Below are 19,631 nucleotides of genomic sequence, written 5' to 3' on the forward strand. Positions count from 1 at the left end.
TATTCTTTTTTTTTAAATTATATCCACTTTTTTTTTTTTTTTAATTTCAGCCAGATGGACACAGAGCAAACGTTTAGAATTTTCTGCTGTAGAAGGATTTTTTAAAATATATTTTTTGTTTCATTTTTTCTATCATTTTTATTTGAATTTGTTACTCTTTTCCCACACCTCCCCCTGCTCTCTCTCACACAGACATGCTTTGTGTTTGGGGTGTGGCTGGGGAGGAGTGTCAGGATTTCCTAACAGCTGGTGCATAGTTGTGCTGTGAGTCTCTTCGCCCATGTCGCACATTTTGGCATGAACACGCACACACGTGACGGAAGGTGACGCTCCAGTCTTCTGCTAATCCTTTGTTGGTTTTACAGAAGACCTGCTGTACAAGGCGAAAGCCAAAAATGTTGCCCGACATCGGATCCATGTTTTTCTTGAGTATAGAGGGGCAGGGTGACAGGAAGCAGAACTGCAGATCAAGATGCGCAGGTCTGTGCTGGTGTGGGCGTATCGCTGCAGGCGTATGAAGCGCAATCCAGGAAGGCCTGTTTGAGAAATATATCCATAAGATTACAAAAATATTGACAGACACTGCTCAGTATAACCTCTCAGACAGGATTTGACTGGAAGTCTGGAAGGCTTACAGCAGTGCTAATTTTCATCATTGGATTATAAGTAATGATAATGCAACATTTAGACGAAGCGGGATTTGCTTGTTTGCTGAAAGTCTTACTGAAATAAATGAGGACTCGCTTATTTGATTGCTTACATTTAGGGAAACGGTGATCTGTAAGCTGTCAGGAAACATGTTTTATTTACTGTATTTTGTAACTGATTAATTGTTTTAGCCATTTTTTGAGGAAAATGGTTCTGCTTAAACTAGATTTCCTTCCATTTTTAAAAGTGTGCACAAGTTATCCAGTACTTTGAGAACCCGTAGGTGCTTATTTGTAACACCAATGAATTGTGATGAAGTTACGATTAGTGATGGCTCATATTGGTGTGTCTGTAATGTGTTAGTGCGATGAAAAGTTATGAATGCATATTTTCCTCATGATGGTCGGTCCTGCTCTTTCAGCCTAAATATAGCCGTCAGTGGAGCAACCGTCTCATCACATCCACTTTTCAACGTCTTCTGTAGTTTAAATGAATAGACACTGGGAATCGCAGTGGTCCAAACTGTCAATGGAAACTTTATCATTATTGTGATGAGGTTTATGATGGTGTTATCTTCCACATGCTAAAATAACCCCAGAGTTTATATTAGAGCTTGATTATGGTAAAAAAAAAATTACAATCATTTTCTAATCCCCCATCAACTCACCGTAAATCACTTTGTTAATTATTGTTTGACCTTTTTACGGCAGCCTTTCTACTTTAAATATTTTACTTGAAAATCTAAAAAGAAAGTAAGTAAGAAGGTGTTCTTGTCCATTAAGCCCATCTCACATTATCACTCCTTGGCAGCTTGCTTCCACTGTGGGACGTCTACGGGTGCTGATGGGGGTCAGAGGAAGCCCCAGGTGGCAGAGGACTTGTGCACCATTGGAGATTTTTGTAGCAAGAAAGTTTTACACCTGTATTCTTGTGGAAATTTGAACAACTGCCAGTAGTAATAAAATAAAGGCCTTTACTTCTCCAAACCTACTTTGAGTACCTGGAGCTGGATGTTTTGGTCAAGGACTTTTTAATTGGCCTGGTCCCAGTTTACTCTATGGAATGTTGCTGACTGTGTTTAACTTTGAGTAGAGGACTGAGCAGATTATCAGCTCCTTCATGCATTTTTGAAGTGCATGCTGCTGATTCAGGGGATTTAGAGAGAAATCTGCAGGAAGAGCACGCTGAGGTCAGTCGTTGGGAGTTTCTGGTGACGTTATACTTGAAACATTCAATGAACAATCGTGAAAGATCATTTTCCTTCCGTTACCTGGACCTTGTGCTGCCATTGTTGCTCTAAAAGAGGAAAATGTTCCCAGTTTATTGAGGAAATAAATATGTTTCCTTGTTTTGTTACTCTCTAGAGAACTCTGCATTATTGAATACAGAATAAAAAAACATTTACATAAATTAAATGTTTCTTCTTGTTACAAATAAAAGGTTGTATTGCCCTTTAGTTTCAGTCCTCAGACACAGTCTTTCCCACATTCCTTCTCTCGTGATAGTTTTATGCTCAGTTTTTTTAGTACCTAACCTAATTTCCTGTGTAATTCATATAAATGAGGGAAAATTAGTAATTTGCTGTACTTTCCTCACTCTCTTATCAAGATGTCCAAATCTAGATTTTTCTTTCAGTTATTTACCCTAAAAGTAAACTCTGCTTCCTCAGCTGTTGGCTTTTTATTGGCCAGATGAGTCATACTTTCCTTTTTTTGTCTAGTTCCAACTCTGTTGTTTTGGTTTTCTGTCATCTGCCAAGTTGCAGACTGTTTATGTGACAGATGTGGTTAGCGCTGGGACTAAGGAAAGAATGGCGCAATGACATGTCAGGGCCATATTTGGAGCAGCTTTGCCTTAAGTGTAACCTGGAATAACTCGCAGAAAGACACTGTCACCAAAAACAAACAATGATTTGTATTTCACTTACATGTAAAGCTCCACTTTAATCCCTGATGGAGTGCTTTGGCCTAACTAACAATGGGATGCAGTAGCAGTATTTTCTTTCTATCAGCCTTTTGCCTGCTTAGCTCATAATGGCATCTTCAAAGATGCTGATGTTTCGCTATCCATAAACCCCACAGGAGTATTGACTTTTTGTGTTTTAGTAATTTGAGACAGGGGGCCCGGTTCTTAGAAACCATGTGACATTCCAGGGGAAAGTATTCAAACAACACTAATAAAAAAACCACCAGAGAAACAGTCATTTGCATTAGTCACATGTTGTTGTTGTTGTTGTTGTCTTTCCATTTTCTATACTAGCTGCACGCCTGCGCTGACATAACGAGATTAACGCTGACAGCACTAATTTATCTTTTAAATAGTTTCAGCTTCTTAGTGGTGAAAATCTGCTTCTTATCTTTGTGTTATGTAAAAGAACACTGAACATAGTTGGTAGTTTGCGTTGTTGATTGAAGAAAGAAAGACATTTGAGGACGTCATCAGAGGCTAAACTGAGATGGACTTTTCACTATTTCCTAATCTTTTTATGGCACGTGAAATTAATCAGGGAATTCAGAACCGATTTATCAGTGCCAATACTGCTGCACTTCTGTCATGTGTAAATGGGATTCTATACACTTGGCAGTAAATGGTGAGCATGACATCAAGCAGGTTTAGTATAAAAACAGAAGTTTGTTCACGTGGTTCATTAAATGCAAACAGAAAAATGGTGTCGTCATAGGAAATGCAATCCACAGTGGGATGGTGATGCCATCATTAGCTTTTTCAGTTGTAGGATGCATGACTGCATGGTCATGGTGTGCAAAGCATGCATAACTTGGATAGCTTCTTGGGCCACGTTGGGCCACATGTGAGACTCTGTGACTCTGTGATGCTTCTGTATGCGACACATGCAGCATTCGGTCATGTCTCTGTACCCATTTAGATGTTTATAAAGACACTCGGCTGTCCCTTTAAATTTCTGTGAAGGCTTTCATGTATTTAGGTGTTCATTTTTAACACAAAGTACGTATGGTTCGCAGGTCATCTATGCTTTAATTTGTACAACTTTACATGTGTGAGAAACAGTTGTGAATACATCTACTTTAAGATCTACTTTAAGTTCAAAGACAGATTTGTCTTTGAACACATAACAATTTCAGTTTTATTAAAAATATCTTAGAAACTTTTGGAGAATCATAAGAACAAAAGCAAATATATGTTTTATGTCTTAACTCCTCTCTTAGCTGTGATGTTTGGTCCTTGACTTCCTGAGTAGGATCAGCTTTGGTCAATTTCATTTTTCAGTGAAATGGACTTTGATCTTTGAGCATTCAAATACACTTAAATGCAAAACACTGAATGAGGAAGCACATGCAAAGACAAACCTTTTATTTATGCTTGTGCTTTGAGCCTTACCAGCCTGTATTTAAATGGACTTTGTTTGTGGCCCCTGCCACTCGTGTATCTGCCTCGGGCCTGAGTGTTTCTCCCGAATCCTCTCAGCGTGCCCATTACGTAACACGTCTGCCACCGTCTACTCCCTGTCCTCCAGAAGTCCTTTGATGCTGCTGCACTGACATCCTGGTGTTCGGCATGTCGCAGCACTTAGCCTCTGAGTTATATTTTCCTATGAGACATCCATCATTTGTCAGAAAATGATACTGCACTTAGTGAAAACATACAGCAGCCACTTTGCCAGGCTGCCAGCATGACTGGCTGGATGGCAGTACAGGTCTGTCAAGTCGGGTCTGTAGCTTGAAGTCGGATCATTTCAAGCCTAAAATGATGAGTGCATGCGTCTAAAATAAGTTGAAGTCTAAGAAAAGAAGTGAAGCTAGCTGGATTTTCCCTTTTTCCCATACCTAATGGCAGCAGCAGTGGTAACTTGAGCTGAGCTCTCACCGTGAGCAGTGAGCCCAAATGGCATCTGCTGAAGACATTTTTGCTTTTCTTTTTGAAGTACAGGGCTCAACAGTTCCCCATCTGCCCAACAGTAGCCACCAACACAGCTACTGAAGAGGCCTGTGAATAGACTATATATGATACAAGATGATAGTTTATTAAATTTTAATGAAATTTGCAGATTGTTTCGGTGAAGTTTAATAAACTCCTTGCTTTCTAAAATATAACAGGACACTGGAGTATATTCTGGAGCATCTCACACTTCTGATAATCAGCTGTCTGCTTGACGTTTATTCAGCTGTGTAAAAACTATAACTTTAATCTCAGCCAAACCGATTTACTCAGGAACAAATAAAATGCTAAAGAAAGCCAAACAATAACATTTTTAAGTTATCTAAGTGACTTATATATGTTTAACCTGAGTAGCCAAAGACGGTGGTGGGTTTGAAAACTATTTGCCGGGAGTCCGGTGTTCTCACGGCTCTAGTGAGCCTTGCCCCCAGCTAGCTATCGAGCTAGTGGGTAACAGACGTCTCCGAAAACGTCGGAGCGCTTTTGAAAATATGTGGCGTCTTGATAAACTGAGCAGATATTTGAGGTTTACACAGCTACATTCTCGCCTGAACATATGTTAAATGTTTATTTTGTGACCCAGAAAGAATAATAAGAGTAATATTAAAACTAACTAGCTGCCGCCATTGTTGGAAACTGAGCTGGGCTGCGCTATGAATTCTGGGACAGGGTTACTTCTTCTTCTTCGGGGTTTAACGGCAGCTGGCATCCTTGTACATGCAGTGCTGCCATCTTCTGTTTCAGTCCGTTATTACACTCTTAAATCCTGCTACTTATTCCTGCGTCTTTTGGGATCTTACAAAGCTTCAAACGAGGCGTCGACTATTAAATTAGTCGTCGACGATTTTGATAGTCGACGTAATCGTGACTAGTCGACTAATCGTGGCAGCCCTAATACATACATAGACATAGGCTGGATGTTTGGCATTTAGCGGGGTAATTGCTAATGCTAATCCATTAAGCTTATTATTCATATTGTGTTGATGGGGTGTGTCAGTTCACTATAGTTTTTTGTTTTTTAGATGTTTTGCAGCAACTCGCACAACATCTTTCTGTCTCTGTGAGTATTAGAAGATCTCAAGGCGGCAGCACAGTTCTGCTTCACTTGGATCTGGAAGGTGAACAGTTGTTTGTAGGCTGATTCATATTGTGGAACATGTCACCTCATTCTGCACAGGCATGTAGACGTTTGAAAAGAGGGCTGAAAGTGCTGACACGGTCTGTGTTTTAAAGTGTTTTCTTGCTCTCCATGTAATATTGTATTTACTAGCAAGTTAGTTGTTAGGAAGAATCCCTAGTTATTGTAGCTACTCCAACGTCTCAGCTGTGATGGGATGAATTAGGATGAGATTCAGTGCAGATGTTCATGTTCCCCAGAGGAAGAACTCTAATTACTTTGATGGCTTTTCATCTTGTAAACAATGATGTACACATTGATGGTTTTCAGAGAAATGTCTGTTGTAGCCAATTGGTTTGTTTTCACCTCAGCAACTCAACTGAAGTTCTATCATATCAAGTTCTTCATAGTTACTAAACAGACTGAAGCATTTCCTGTAATTTTTTTTGTGGCCTGACCTTTGAACTCCTTACTGTTTATCTCCTCGTTGACCTTTGACCAGCAGCATGTAATATGTATTTTTTTACAGGTTATTTTTTACAGTTTCATTGCTTTGTTTTCTACCTTGCAGCCTAATGTAAGAGCCTGTAAATTCATGCCACAGATTACAGTAGTTGTGATGTAGTTTGTGAACCAGAAGTATAGAAACAATGCGTCCTCTATAGTAATGTCAAGAAACGGAGAGGAGACACAAATGAGGGCACGCCTAAAGAAAAGCATGACCTTTCCATTAGAGCTGTTTAAATAAATGTAAATCGTGTTTTTAACTGATACATTTCCATCTTCTATTCCAGGTCCATTATCCAGATGTGGAAAGAGTGGAATGGCTGAATAAGGTATATACACCTCTTTCTTTTTTTCTTTATATTATATTTAAATTAATTTTTGTGCTTAGACACCTACTCGCACACCGCCTTACATCCTCAACAGTAGTCTGCCAGCTAGCAGAGGCAGACAGGCAGGGTTTATAAATAGGATCTGAATCTGGAGCTCTGAGAGACCCTGACCCAGTGCTTCCACCTCCCCAGAGAGAGACACGGAGGTGGGGAGAGCGTGAAGGAGAGAGATGCAAAGTGAACTAGAGAGGGAGAGAGAGTGAGTCTTAACATCAGAAGAGCACCACTTACTGTAAATGTGTACAGGTCCTTCCAGTAAAAAGGTAATGGATGAAGATGAGCAGGAAAATATCTTTTTAACATCTGTTTATGGGAACACAGAAAATCATTTGAAAGGCAAATAAAAACCAGAGGTATTCTCCTCTAAAGCAAAGAAATGGCCATAACTTACCTGTAACATGGCAATCAATAGTTCTGATTATCACCATACAGATGGGCCCTTTCATAGGAGGATGGAGTGAGGGACAGCCAGGGCTTTGGTGGCTTACTCTTTATTGGATTCAAATGTCTTCTAAAGTATTGCTAAATGTTTCAATAAATGTTAAATTAGGATATAAAAAAAATAATTTCTTACAAAGACCCTCATTTATTTAGTAAATGTACTGTAAATGTCACTTCATTTATTAAATGTGATGGTCACCAGTGAATGTATGTGATGGATAATTACTCCCTCATTTCCCTCAGATTAGGATTTTGACATGTAGCTGCGTTGCTCAGCTCAGGCAGATTAGATGATTTTACATTTTTCGCACCCAAACACAGAAGTGAGGAGCGTGCTCCTGTACAGAAGCCTGAAAAGTCATGTCGTCCGCTGCCAACAGATATCGCTCAGTTCATTGCTTCTTCATCTGGATCAAATAGGTCATAATGAGCAGAACTTTACCTGCCATAACATCAGACCTCTGTGAACCTTTAATGCTCCTGGTCACTGTAATCAAAGGACGGTTTATAGCAGTTCATAGTGTTCACCTGAGGGCACAGAGCATTTTTACACTTTTAGAGGATTTTACAGGGAAGTTTGCACTCATAATATGACTCAGTCATTTCTGTGGTAGTGAAATTTCTGAGTGTGGCTTAGTGAATGGATGTTAAAGCAACAATCTGGTAACTTCTTAAGGCATCCGTAACGTTAGTGTGTATGCTTATTAATGCTGACATATTCAGTGTGTTTTGTTATGTGACAGGAGACTCGGTTACACTTGGACTCAAAATGCTCGTAATAATTAGAAGTGTCATGCAAAGTTTGAGTGCATTATTTCTCTCGCTGTGATTGCACAAGGAATTTTTGCGAGGTGATATTATTTTAATGCGTCAGCAGCAGCAACTGAAGGTCAGGTGAAGGAGCAGCTGAGAGTAATTGCAGGGTGGTTTCTTTTATCCCGTGGACTATAAAAATGACCTCGTTTGGCAAAGGTGTTGGTAACACAACACTGATGATAAGAAATACAGCTGTAAGACATATTTTTGATTGATGTTTACCTGCAATGGCTGTGAGGGTATAATATTATACAGTGTGATGTAATATGATGTAATGTGAAGCAATACGTTTTATTGCCCGTCAGGGGGATTTCAGATTGGGCACAAATGGTGCAAATAGCTGCACATGTAGTTACAGAAACACAGGAGTCTTGGTAACAGCTTCTCAATTGCAGTAGTAAGTATAGACAATCTAAAGTATGACAAACACAGTGACAGTTTAAAGTACACCGATCTCTGCATTGTTTGTCATTTGAACTAAATTGGTATAGTGCAACAAACACACAAGCGTTTGCAGAGAGATGCCAGGTAATTGTTTTTCACCAGGTCTGCTGTAAAACATGAGGCTTGTCCAGCAGCTGCATGCATCAGTGCTCAGTGACTGACTTCAGGCTGTGGGCTGAAGGATTTTGGGCTGTGGGATTTGGATGTCTTGTATCTGTCTAATTCTTTCTCCCACATGATTTTTCTCTTTTCCCTTCCTCAGACGGTGAAGCAGATGTGGCCGTTTATCTGCCAGTTTGTGGAGAAGCTGTTCAGAGAGACCATCGAGCCGGCGGTGAAGGGCGCCAACCCTCATCTCAGCACCTTCTGCTTCACCAAGATTGACATGGGCGACAAGGTGACAAGATAAGAACACAGTGTTGTGAATGCACTCCAAAAGGCCATGGCAGGACACTTCTGTAATCTGGGTTATTCGTACTAATACACCAGCTAGCACTTTGTTTTATAGGCTTTTATTGCCTGTAGAATAACACTTTTATTTTTAGATGTTAGCTTTGTGGGAAATCCTGGAGAATTAGTGTCATGGACGTTTTAGGCAGCACCATCTGTCACAGTGTACGTGTTCAGATCTTTTATCGCATGTTTCTATTTGTGACTCCTTCGTTGACTCGCATGAACTGATTTAATCAGAACTGGAAAGTTTCTTCGCCACGCACCCAGATTTACCTCACACGTAGAATTATGCAGAGCTAGTAAACATTAAATAAAGCTTTTACTGCAGGTCTGATTTCCGTTTTGTCATGTCCTCTGTTTTTTTTCTGCAGCCGCTGAGAGTGAATGGAGTGAAAGTTTACACAGAAAATGTGGACAAGAGGCAGGTTATCATGGACCTGCAGATCAGGTAGACCGCTCAGATTCATTCATTGTTGAATTTACTTGACTTTGCCAGTGATGTAATCTTAATTGCACTTGTTTCTTTCAAATTATGACTTCTTATGTACAAATCTTAGCGTCAGGCTGTCGTTTAAAACCTATAGTTTGTTTAATTTGGTCTGAATCAGTTGATGAGTTTTTAAACTCAAGTGGTTTAGTTTGTTGTCACACAGAGAAAACTCGTTACTTCAGTAAATGTTTATTAAAGTGCTCATTTTGTGCGCTTCCTTTTTCTCAGGATCATAATTGGTAATAATTGTCAGTTGTATTACCTGATTGGAACATTTCCACGCACTCGTTTTTTGAGCCCATGCAGAAATGCTCACTGACACATCAAATGTAGATTAAGTCACCGTCAAATTAGTCAAATAGATTTGGATGGTGGAGGTACAGCACTCTCATCGGTTTGTGTAAACTTGTCCTTTAAAATCTGAATAAATGCATGATGAGTTTTTTATTTTTATCTTCATATGAATACACACATGAATCCCCTTCTACGTTCTTCTCGCCCTTCCTTTCAGTTTTGTCGGGAATACAGAAATTGACGTGGACATCAAAAAGTACTACTGCAGGGCTGGAATCAAAAGTATACAGGTACGAATCCAAGATAGATGCAACATGTTAAGGTCAGTAGTTGTATGGCTATTTATCCCATATAAAGACATGAAAAATACAAAGTCCGTTGTCACAACACTTTCTGCTACAAATGGTAAATGGCCTGTATTTATATAGCGCTTTACTAGTCCCTAAGGACCCCAAAGCGCTTTACATATCCAGTCATCCACCCATTCACACACACATTCACACACTGGTGATGGCAAGCTACATTGTAGCCACAGCCACCCTGGGGCGCACTGACAGAGGCGAGACTGCCGGACACTGGCGCCACCGGGCCCTCTGACCACCACCAGTAGGCAACGGGTGAAGTGTCTTGCCCAAGGACACAACGGCCAAGACTGTCCAAGCCGGGGCTCGAACCAGCAACCTTCCGATTACAAGGCGAACTCCCAACTCTTGAGCCACGATCACCCCAAACAACGAGTCCCTCCATCTTCTGCTTTTCCAGTTCAGGGCCCAGTAGGAGTATAGATAACCAGTGTAGATGATCAACAAACAGTCACACCTACAGCCTGTTTACTATAACCAGTGACCCTAACATGCGTGTCTTTGGACTGTGAAAAGAATGCCAGAATACCCGGAGCGAACTCATGCGGACACGGGGAGAACGTGCAAATTCCACAAAGAAAGGCTGGTGGATTTAAACTCCGTGGTGTAAGGTGACAGTGCTAACCTCCACACTGCTGTACCCAAAACTACAAGTCCATTAATTCAATAGTCTGAAAACTGAAAGTGCAAAAACTGAGACAGGAAATCAGTGATGTTATTTATTTAATTAAGACCTCCTGCATGAGTCATCACCGTTCCCTTGGAGTCCAATGACGACTCATCCAGTAACTTTGGGCGGATGGCCGTTCCTGGGAAGGTTCACCACTGTTCTGTGTTTTGTCCATTTGTGGTTAATGGTTCTCACTGTGGATTTCTGGAGTCTCAGAGCCTTAGAAATTTTTTTTTTTTACATAGTAAATTTTAGGTGCCAGGAACAAATGAATGTCTGGAAATTCTCCCTAATAAATAAAGTGGCTGATTTAATGGACATAAAGTTGTTATTCAAGTTTGATCCTTGAAATAGTCCTAGTGGTAGCAGAAGTAGTAACAGTTTCTAAAAAAAACAAATGAATGAAAAACTTAAAAACACACACTGTACCCCAGCGGTGACTTCTACATTAAGTACTGACCTCTGCGGAGAAAGTTAATTGCATCATGTGTTTACACAGAACTGATAACGAGACGTTATCCACTCAGCTGTTGGCACAGGATCAGACCATATTTGCTGACCAGAGATCAGAGTGGGAGAGAAGACCCAAAGATTTACAGAGAGAAATGGCTACGTGTACGAAGCCCAGTCGATGTTTTCCTTTTGTGTTTGGCTCAGATTGTAGAGCTTCAGTCCCCGACGGTGTGTCAGCATTTCATAGGCTGCTGAAGATATAAGTAGTTTAAATGGAGAAGATGTGAACTGGGAGCTTATCATGCTTCATGAGTCAATTCGGGTTTACTCTCCTCCACTCGCTGGCTGTCGACTTATTTTTTTCTTTTCTTTTTTGCTGTCACATCTTTTATTTAAAAAGGTATCTTCTTCGTCCCAGCGGGCCTCTGATGGAGCATTATCAGCTGCACATGACTTCTAAAGCATCCTCCTTCAGGGAGAAATGAGCTGCAGGACGGAAAGTGGTATAAACAAGAGGCTATCTGCAGTCTTTCCGCTGCACGCCCGTTTCGATGTGCAAAATGCTGGTATTTGATTACTCAGAGCAAGCTACAACCAAATTTGGTGCTACAGACGGCCAGTCTGCATGTCTGAGGTTTGAGTCACTGCAGCCTCTGAGAAACCTGCATCCAAAATAAAGAAACATTCACTTAACTGTGAAGTTTGTGTTGCAGACTTTCTTCATTCTCAGGGCCTCAAAATTAGGATTACAGTAGGCTTAATGATTACAGTATATGTGAGTCTGTTAGTACAGCCGATCTAGTTATATTTTGTGTTCTTGCAGGAAGTGGGAAATAAACTCGCTGGTTCTTTTTCCCTCTTTCACCAACCGTGTATTTTGAGCTGCTGTTCCACTGTTCTGTGTGGATAACATTACATATACCCAACCACCACCCACGCCTCGCGGATGAACACAACAGAAATCTGAATAGACTCTGTATATATGGTAAAAAAAAACTATATAGAGACATTATTCCTCAGTATTTTACAGATTTTTGACTCACAGTCTGAAATAATTGCTGCTCGTTCAACAAGAATTGTCAGAATTTAATCAAATTTGTCTCTTAATGGGTCGTTGCCCAATTTGTGTTCACTGTGCATTTTTACCACAGTATTGATCCGATTCTACTCAAACTAATGGGTCCTCACACAATATTCATTGTTGCTGGTGGATTTTGGTCATTATTTCTCGTAATGCAGCAAAACGGTAACAAGAAAACATCACTTTCTCTCTACTTTAAACATTACAGCAACCTGTGATGGATTGTGGGCTGTGAGTGGGGGGAAAAAAAGTCAAATTGAATGCAAAACACAAACAGGAGAAGAAAGACCGTCTCCTGACTGACAATCCTGTGACTTATTATCCCACCCATCCATTCACCTAAGCTGGACTTTGTAGATCAACAGAATCATGTTTTAGGGCTCATCGATGTAACCTAGACCTGGGGGTCATCACAGGCTAAAAAACAAAAGACTCATTTGTGATGTTTCTTTCTTTTTCTCTGTTCAGCTTCATGGAGTGATGAGAGTGGTGATGGAGCCGCTGCTGGGGGACATCCCTCTGATCGGAGCCCTTTCTGTCTTTTTCCTCAAGAAACCTGTGAGTACTTTAACTTTTGGCAGCCTCTAAAATGCTTTCAGGTTTTGTTGTTTCCATTATGTTTCCTGGTCAGATTTTTACATTAACGAGTCCCCAAATGCTTTGTTTTCGTTGCGCCTTGATCTGCATTGCAAAGAAGGGAAATATCAAGCTTTTTACATGAAAACACACGCAAGCTTTGAGCTAATAACTTGCAGAGTTCTAGCATACCAGCACCAGCTGTTATCACTGAGATCTTATTGGTTTTCTTTGCCTGATGGTGGTCCTGCTGGTACTGTGCACTCTGCCACCTACCACAGCGCTTTTCTCTTCAGTCTTCTTGAAGGCAGCCTAACTCAAGCCCTCCTTTATCAGTGCATTCCTTCTCTTTGACTGCTGCCTTCCTTCCTGTGCTTCAACACGGTCCCTCTTCTAGATTCAGTCTTTGATGGTGGCACTCAGAGGAAAAATATTTGCTATCATAATCTTCAAATAGAAATGTGAAATTGCCCCTGTCTCAATAAACATACATCTTCAGTCTGGAATTAGTAGGAGGAGGCTTTTGTGGAGTTTTGAACTAAACGCTGAAGCTTGTGGTTCAGATGTGAACCAGGAAGAAGTCAGGGCGGTTACAAGTGATTTTATCTCTCTCTGCTGTCAAACAAGGTGTGGAGAGCTCAGGCAGATCTTTGCTGACATGGAACATACATCAAACAATAAAGAGTTTCAGATGAGGCCAGAAAATGAAATCAAATTTTTGATTTTCATAGATGTTTTTGTGCAGAATTAGAATAAGACTGTTCAAGTCTGTCAGATCATTTATGTCATCTGCATATGTGTGAAGTGCCCTGACAGGGTCCCTCTTCTAATCTTTTACCACAAAGGATCTAACAAAAAAGGAGCGACTGCTGACACATTTATTATGACATTGTGACATCAGCGTTGTCTCTTGTAAAATGTATTTGTAGGACTTCAACTTAGAAACTGGCTTTTCTAATAATTTACTACAGAGATGTCCTAGGGCAAGGAGCCAAACACTGATACGCAGTGTTCACTTCAAGCATATAAGGTCAGATCCTGTCTGTCAGGAAGCTTTTCACCTCTTAAGGCATTTTAATCATTTTCCTTTTCAGGATGTTTTAAAAATCCTTCCTGATTTAGTTGTATTGTACTTCCGGATGTAATGAGTGTAGTAATGTGTAACGTGTGAATTTACACAGTGCAGTTTTGTAAGTCAAAGCAACAGATCACTCGCCAAATTTGTCCTCTGCTCTGTAGTGTCGTTTATCCTCATTGATTATTTTGCTATAAATTGCCCAGTTCCAGAGATGACGCCTGCCCTCTTTTGATGATCATGGAGCTTGATGACATTCACCAATCTGGTGCAACAATTGTATTTAACGAGGAAAAAAAACAAACAAATCCTCAACAGCTGTGTCTCTTTCCAAGAAATAGTGACCTGATTATTCAAATAAGCTGTTCTGTGTAAGAACTATTGTTTTTCTACAAGCTAGCTATATGCATGCTGCTTTGATTAGCAGATGTCGACAGTAGAAAAATGGTTTCCTCCAGCGTGTGGTGGGTTTCAAGTTTCACCAATAGTTAAAATTTAGGAGGAAATATTTCCCACCTGTAATAATCATTAACAATGAAAATATGAAAGAAATAATGAGAGAATCTGAAAATCCCGCCCACTGTGCAGGTTTTCTCTTCTCTCTCTGTCTCAGGCACCGCTCACCTGAAGCACAGGTTTGCATCTGCGCATGTAACGCAATGATTGATTGTTAATTTTGACCCGAACTAAAAGTGAGGCAGCCCGGGAGTTTTTTTTTTCCCCATAATCCTGTTTTTTGATATAGCAAAATATTAAGTAAGTTCATATTAATGGCAGATTTTATAAATAAATCTTCACAGATTCTGACAGATTTGTCTACATTTGAAAGACATCTAATAAAGGCCCGTGATTGGCCGGTGCCTCGTGTCATAGGGTAGATTTCTGTTGCTTTGTTGCGAATCAGAAAATTGCAATAAATACCTTTAATTAATATGTATTTCCTGGAATCGTTAGTTAAACCGCTGAGTGATGGTAGTAGCAGCAAAGAACTTTCTTGGCTTGTTAAAAATGTCTGTCAGTTGTGCTTCCAGACTCAGACTAGCAGCATTGCTTCCACAGCTATAGATGGTATATTGGTGTTATCATTACACCTGGTCGATAACAACCCTCACACTGACGGTTACCTGCTGCTGTACTGCCACAAATAAACCAACTCGTCACACCGAGCGTGACGTTGCTGATATTTCTTCACTGTTGTTGTTTCTCCTTCCCGTTCCTCCCTGTGTGCCACAGTTGCGTTGTGACAGGTTGCTTGGCTCCAGGCGTGACAGCTGTGTTCTGACAATGCGGCTAATCAGGAAACTGAGCATTGGTGTCAGTTAGTATCAACCACCAGCCACCTCTTTGTTTTGGTTTATTCTGGTGTGTCTCGTGCCTTTGATTTCATCAGGGGCAAGTTTGAGGCTTCGTGTCGGTTTAAATGTTTGTATTCATCGCACGACGCTGCACAGGGCAGGGTTTGTGCATTAGTCGGTGCACCACTTTTATCCAGTGTTGTATTATCAGGTCAATATATATGCATAATAGAAACATCCAAAACATCATCAATGTTCAGATAATAAAGCAGACTTTATTAGTATTGTCACAGATTTAGCATCTGACATTGTGAGCAGGTTGACTGCAGTTGTATAAAGTAATTGTTTTATAACAGAAAACATATTTTAATATAACTTGATTGAAACTGGCTTCCAAGGGAAGGTTATTAACAGAATTGATCAGTTTTCTTTGTATAATTTTTTTTTTCTTTTATTGCAATGAAACATAAATATAAAACTTCCAGGAACTGCTCGCCAGCTTAAAAGTGCAGCAGACATTTCAGTAACTGTAACAACGAATACAGTAACTGTAACATATCATTTAGCATGCACTTCATAGTAGCTACAGCAACATTACTGAATGCCTAAACCCAACCAAACGACAAAGAAAGTGTAGAGAAGTTGTAAACTTTAAAATGTAAAAATGTACTATTGTGGGATATTATATGGACGTCGGTCAGCATCGGTAAATCAAGCCAAAAAAGGTCATCCGTCACATGTGAATATGGTGAGAACAGGAGTGGGAGTGCGTTTGACGGCTACAGTTATATTTAAGTGATGTTTTTGCCTGAGCCACATGCTGTCCAAAGTGACATCAGACCTGTCCAGCGTAACTCTAAGGGCTGGTTTTACATGTTTTACACATGTAGATCGGTCAAACCATCCAAACAGGTCCTCGAGTGACGCAGCGCTTTGACACAGCAGTTTTAAATAGCAGCCACTCTGACTTTGGCTGTCCTGACATAACAGGACAAAAGATTGTGGTGGTTTCGGTGAAGTCATAAATCATGATACCCGGCAGTATTTCTATTTATCTGCTATGAACGGTTTGCTTCTACAGCAGCCAGCAGACGTTTTTACTTTGAATGAATCAGATTTACAGTACTGGGCTCTGTTGAGCACAAGGATAAATCGCTGATGTGTTTCTCTGCTAAGAGAATGTAAATGTGCTATAAAGTGTGGGTAGTGGGCGACGTTTAAAAATTCAAAAATGGTCCAATAACCGAGGATGGGCGGTATTTTAGCGCAGGCACAGACTTTTTGATGGGCGGAGCAATGCAATCATGCACGGACGGACTTGCATGTTTAGAATTTAAACGTTTTGTTTGAAGGGAATATTTTACCTTCTTTTTTGTTTGTTTCAGTATTAAAATAGCTACTTTTGGATTCTTTATTTATCTAATTGACATGCGCCAAATTGCAAAAAAGAGATTTATCTTTTATGTTCACTGGAAGAGACATTTTGATTTTTAACTTACTTTTTGTTTAATTTTGTATTTGTTGTTTGGTCGAGTGTGTAAGACACAGAAACACTGGAACAGCCTGTAAACATGGTTGTAGTGGAAAAAGGAAACCAGTTTCTCTTTGTTTCCCTCCCCACCATTGTGGTTTTTGTATTTAAATAAAATCTTTTTGTTTTTTTCTGAACTGCCTTTCTTTCTTTCTGTTATGAGTTTGAGTGCATGTATTGCTGCTGCATTTGGGTGCAGTCTGAGGAGGGTGCATTGGTTCGCAGCTGGAAGTGGGTGCCATTAAAACAGCACTATTAATTTTTTCCATTGATTGCCTCTCTTAGCTTCAACCAGCATTATTAGCAAACTTACTCATTGGCAAATAAATAAATAAATCACCCTTTAAAACAATCGTCGAAAGGCTCAGCCTGTCATCAATAGTGGATATATTCGTCCAATCACCCAACCTTAGTAGTGAGTGATGCCGCCTGAAACTGAGTGACGCTGTATTCTTCATCTTCTTTTTTTCTATACCCGAAATAACAGCTTAGCAGTGTCCACACAGTAAGTTGTGGTTAGTAAGACACCATCTTACGATCAGATGAAAGTAAGGGCAGCTCTTTCTCACACTTCACACAAACACCTCACTGAAGAAACCTGAAGAAACGTTTACTTTTTCAGTCCGAAGCTGATACCGTGGTTTTGGGTGTTTGTCAACATAAAGTATCTGATCCGAAACCAGTGTGAGAACAATAAGCTGTATTTCTCATTTTAAAGAAGAGGAGGGGAATATTTTCTGTCTCTGTAATGCTGTGTCTGTCTGTAATCATCCATCTATAAATTCGTTCCACCTGCCCAATCTGACCTGTGCAGGGTGTACCCAGAGTGGAGATTAGGTCATCTGTAATCAGATTTAACTTGTTTAAAATGAAAAGTAAACACAGAAATGCTTTCAACAACTATATTTACTGAATAGCAGTGAACAAAAAACAATTGGAACATGATAAATGCAATAAAGAAAACATATAATTTGAATTCACTTGAATTATTTGTGCTAATTTTTTTTCTCTGTCTGTGGACCTCACATTGGCTTTTGACACTGTTTCCACCACATCCTCCTTGAAAGTCTTAAACATTGGGTTGGTGTATCTGGAACTGCCTTAGAGTGGTTCTCCTCATATCTACATCACCGTTAAATCCTCTATCAGGGATTTAGGTGTCACTTTTGACTCGACTCTTACATTGGACGGGCACGTGAATTCTCTGGTTCGGTCTTGTTTTTATCATTTAAGGAATGTGGCTAAGCTAAGCCCTGTTTTATCTCTGAACTGGAGATTGCTGTACATGCATTTATTTCCTCACGCTTGGACTATTGTAACTCTTTGTTTATGCGTCTAAGCAAAGGTTCTCTGGATCGTCTGCGGGTTGTGCAAAACGCTGCAGCTAGGCTTTTGACAAAATCCTCTAAGTGTTCACATGTGACACCATTGCTATCTCAGCTACACTGGCTTCCTGTTGAATTTGGAGTCCATTTGAAGTTCCTGGTCTTGACTTACAGAGCTGTGCACGGACTGGCACCAGCCTACATCTCTGATCTGATACAGCCCGATGTCCCCAGCAGGTCCCTGAGGTCATCTGATCAGGGCTTACTTGCTATAAAACAGACTAAGATGAGAACTAAGGGTGACAGAGCTTTTGCCACTGTGGCCCCGAGACTGTGGAACCGTAAGAACTGTGGACTCAGTAGTTGTTTTAAAAAAACAACTCAAAACTCACCTTTTTAAAACTGTTTTTCATAAAATTTGTGCCTGTTTTGTATTGTCTGTTTTACCTTTTATTATTTTTTTATCTTATGTTCATCACTTTGTGACTCTGTCTAGAAAGGTGCTATATAAATAAAAACAATTTTCTCAAATTTATTTTATGTTGGTGTGAGTCTCTGCATTGCTGACATTTATGGTAGCACAAGTTTCTTTTTCTCTATTTTCAGTTTCACTCAGAGAAACTGAAAATACTTCCACTGTTCATGTGGAGTGGAGCAGAAAGGAGGCCGATGTAATGAAGATACTTTTTATTGAGTCTATGGCAACTGATGATATTAATGCAAAACAACCTGTTCGATGGGTGTCGAGGCCAAAATAGCAAAGAAAAGAGCGAGAGAGAGAGATGAAGGGAGAAGCCAATGGGAATCGACTGTAGTCAACATAAATTTCTGCAAACACGCTAAACACACGGATAGCACATCAAGCATGAAACACCTTTAAACTGCAGATGCGCAGAAACAAATGAAAGCATTTCAGTATTCAGTCCAGATTTTGTGCATTCATAAAAAACGATAAACGAGTAACCTTACACCTACACTACGCTGTAGGTTTCACTCAGAGTGAAACCTACAGCCTGATGCCTGCATAGAAACCCACAAATAGCAGTTGGATGACACTCAAATCAGTTGTGGTGTGAAAATGAATTCTAATGAAATAACCTCCTCAGCCAGTGCAGAGAGCAGTTTTGCATGTTTGCAGACTGTGTTTATACTTTGCTTTTCAAAATAAAATAAAAAAACACTTCTGAATCTTTTGCTCTTTTTTTGTGATTTCATTCATTTCTAATGTGTTCTTTGAAATCCCCCAGCTGCTTCGATGCTCTTCCTGTGCCAGCCTGGCAGAGCATTGTTGTGGTCCACCATGTTCTACATAGAGCTAACTAGGCCACAGAAAGACATGCGTTGCTGTTAATCATTTGTCTCTTATGGTAATGACTCTGAAAAGAAGAAAAGACGCACACCTTTGAAGTCTTATTAGGTGTATAATTTGATTTTTATCCATTTATTGTTTAAATCAGTTTTACGTTTGTAAAGCGTAGTTTTGTTGCTTTTATTATGACTCATTTCCTGTTATGTGTACATATATCTTACTCTGTGCTAGAACTTTGCCAGTTTCTCACGTCAGTTTTCCCTCATTGCTACTCAGTCTGCTTCTGATGTAATGATGTTAGCCAACATTTCACATTTGAATCCTCTTTTATAATCGTCTTCACAGTTTCCTTATCTCACAGATACTGACCCACTCCTGCAGACGCACTCTTCTCCCCTGACACTAAAATATTATTGCTTTTGTTAAAAGTAGCATGTAAT

The 19,631-nt window shown here is 40.0% G+C and overlaps 1 protein-coding gene across 3 annotated transcripts in view; it reads left to right on the forward strand.

The window, feature by feature from the left end:
* esyt2a (extended synaptotagmin-like protein 2a) overlaps positions 1-19,631 on the forward strand; it is a 52,949-nt gene that overhangs the window by 10,784 nt on the left and 22,534 nt on the right. For all 3 annotated transcript variants that reach the window (XM_082513689.1, XM_082513688.1, XM_082513690.1), the window contains 5 exons: positions 6,475-6,516; positions 8,540-8,674; positions 9,102-9,178; positions 9,732-9,804; positions 12,549-12,638. In XM_082513689.1, the coding sequence (XP_082369815.1) occupies positions 6,475-6,516; positions 8,540-8,674; positions 9,102-9,178; positions 9,732-9,804; positions 12,549-12,638 (417 nt within the window). The remainder of the gene's footprint in view (positions 1-6,474; positions 6,517-8,539; positions 8,675-9,101; positions 9,179-9,731; positions 9,805-12,548; positions 12,639-19,631) is intronic.

The sequence above is a fragment of the Aulonocara stuartgranti genome (genome assembly GCF_965226115.1).
Source record: "Aulonocara stuartgranti genome assembly, chromosome: 18".
In the NCBI taxonomy this organism is placed as follows: Eukaryota; Metazoa; Chordata; class Actinopteri; order Cichliformes; family Cichlidae; genus Aulonocara; species Aulonocara stuartgranti.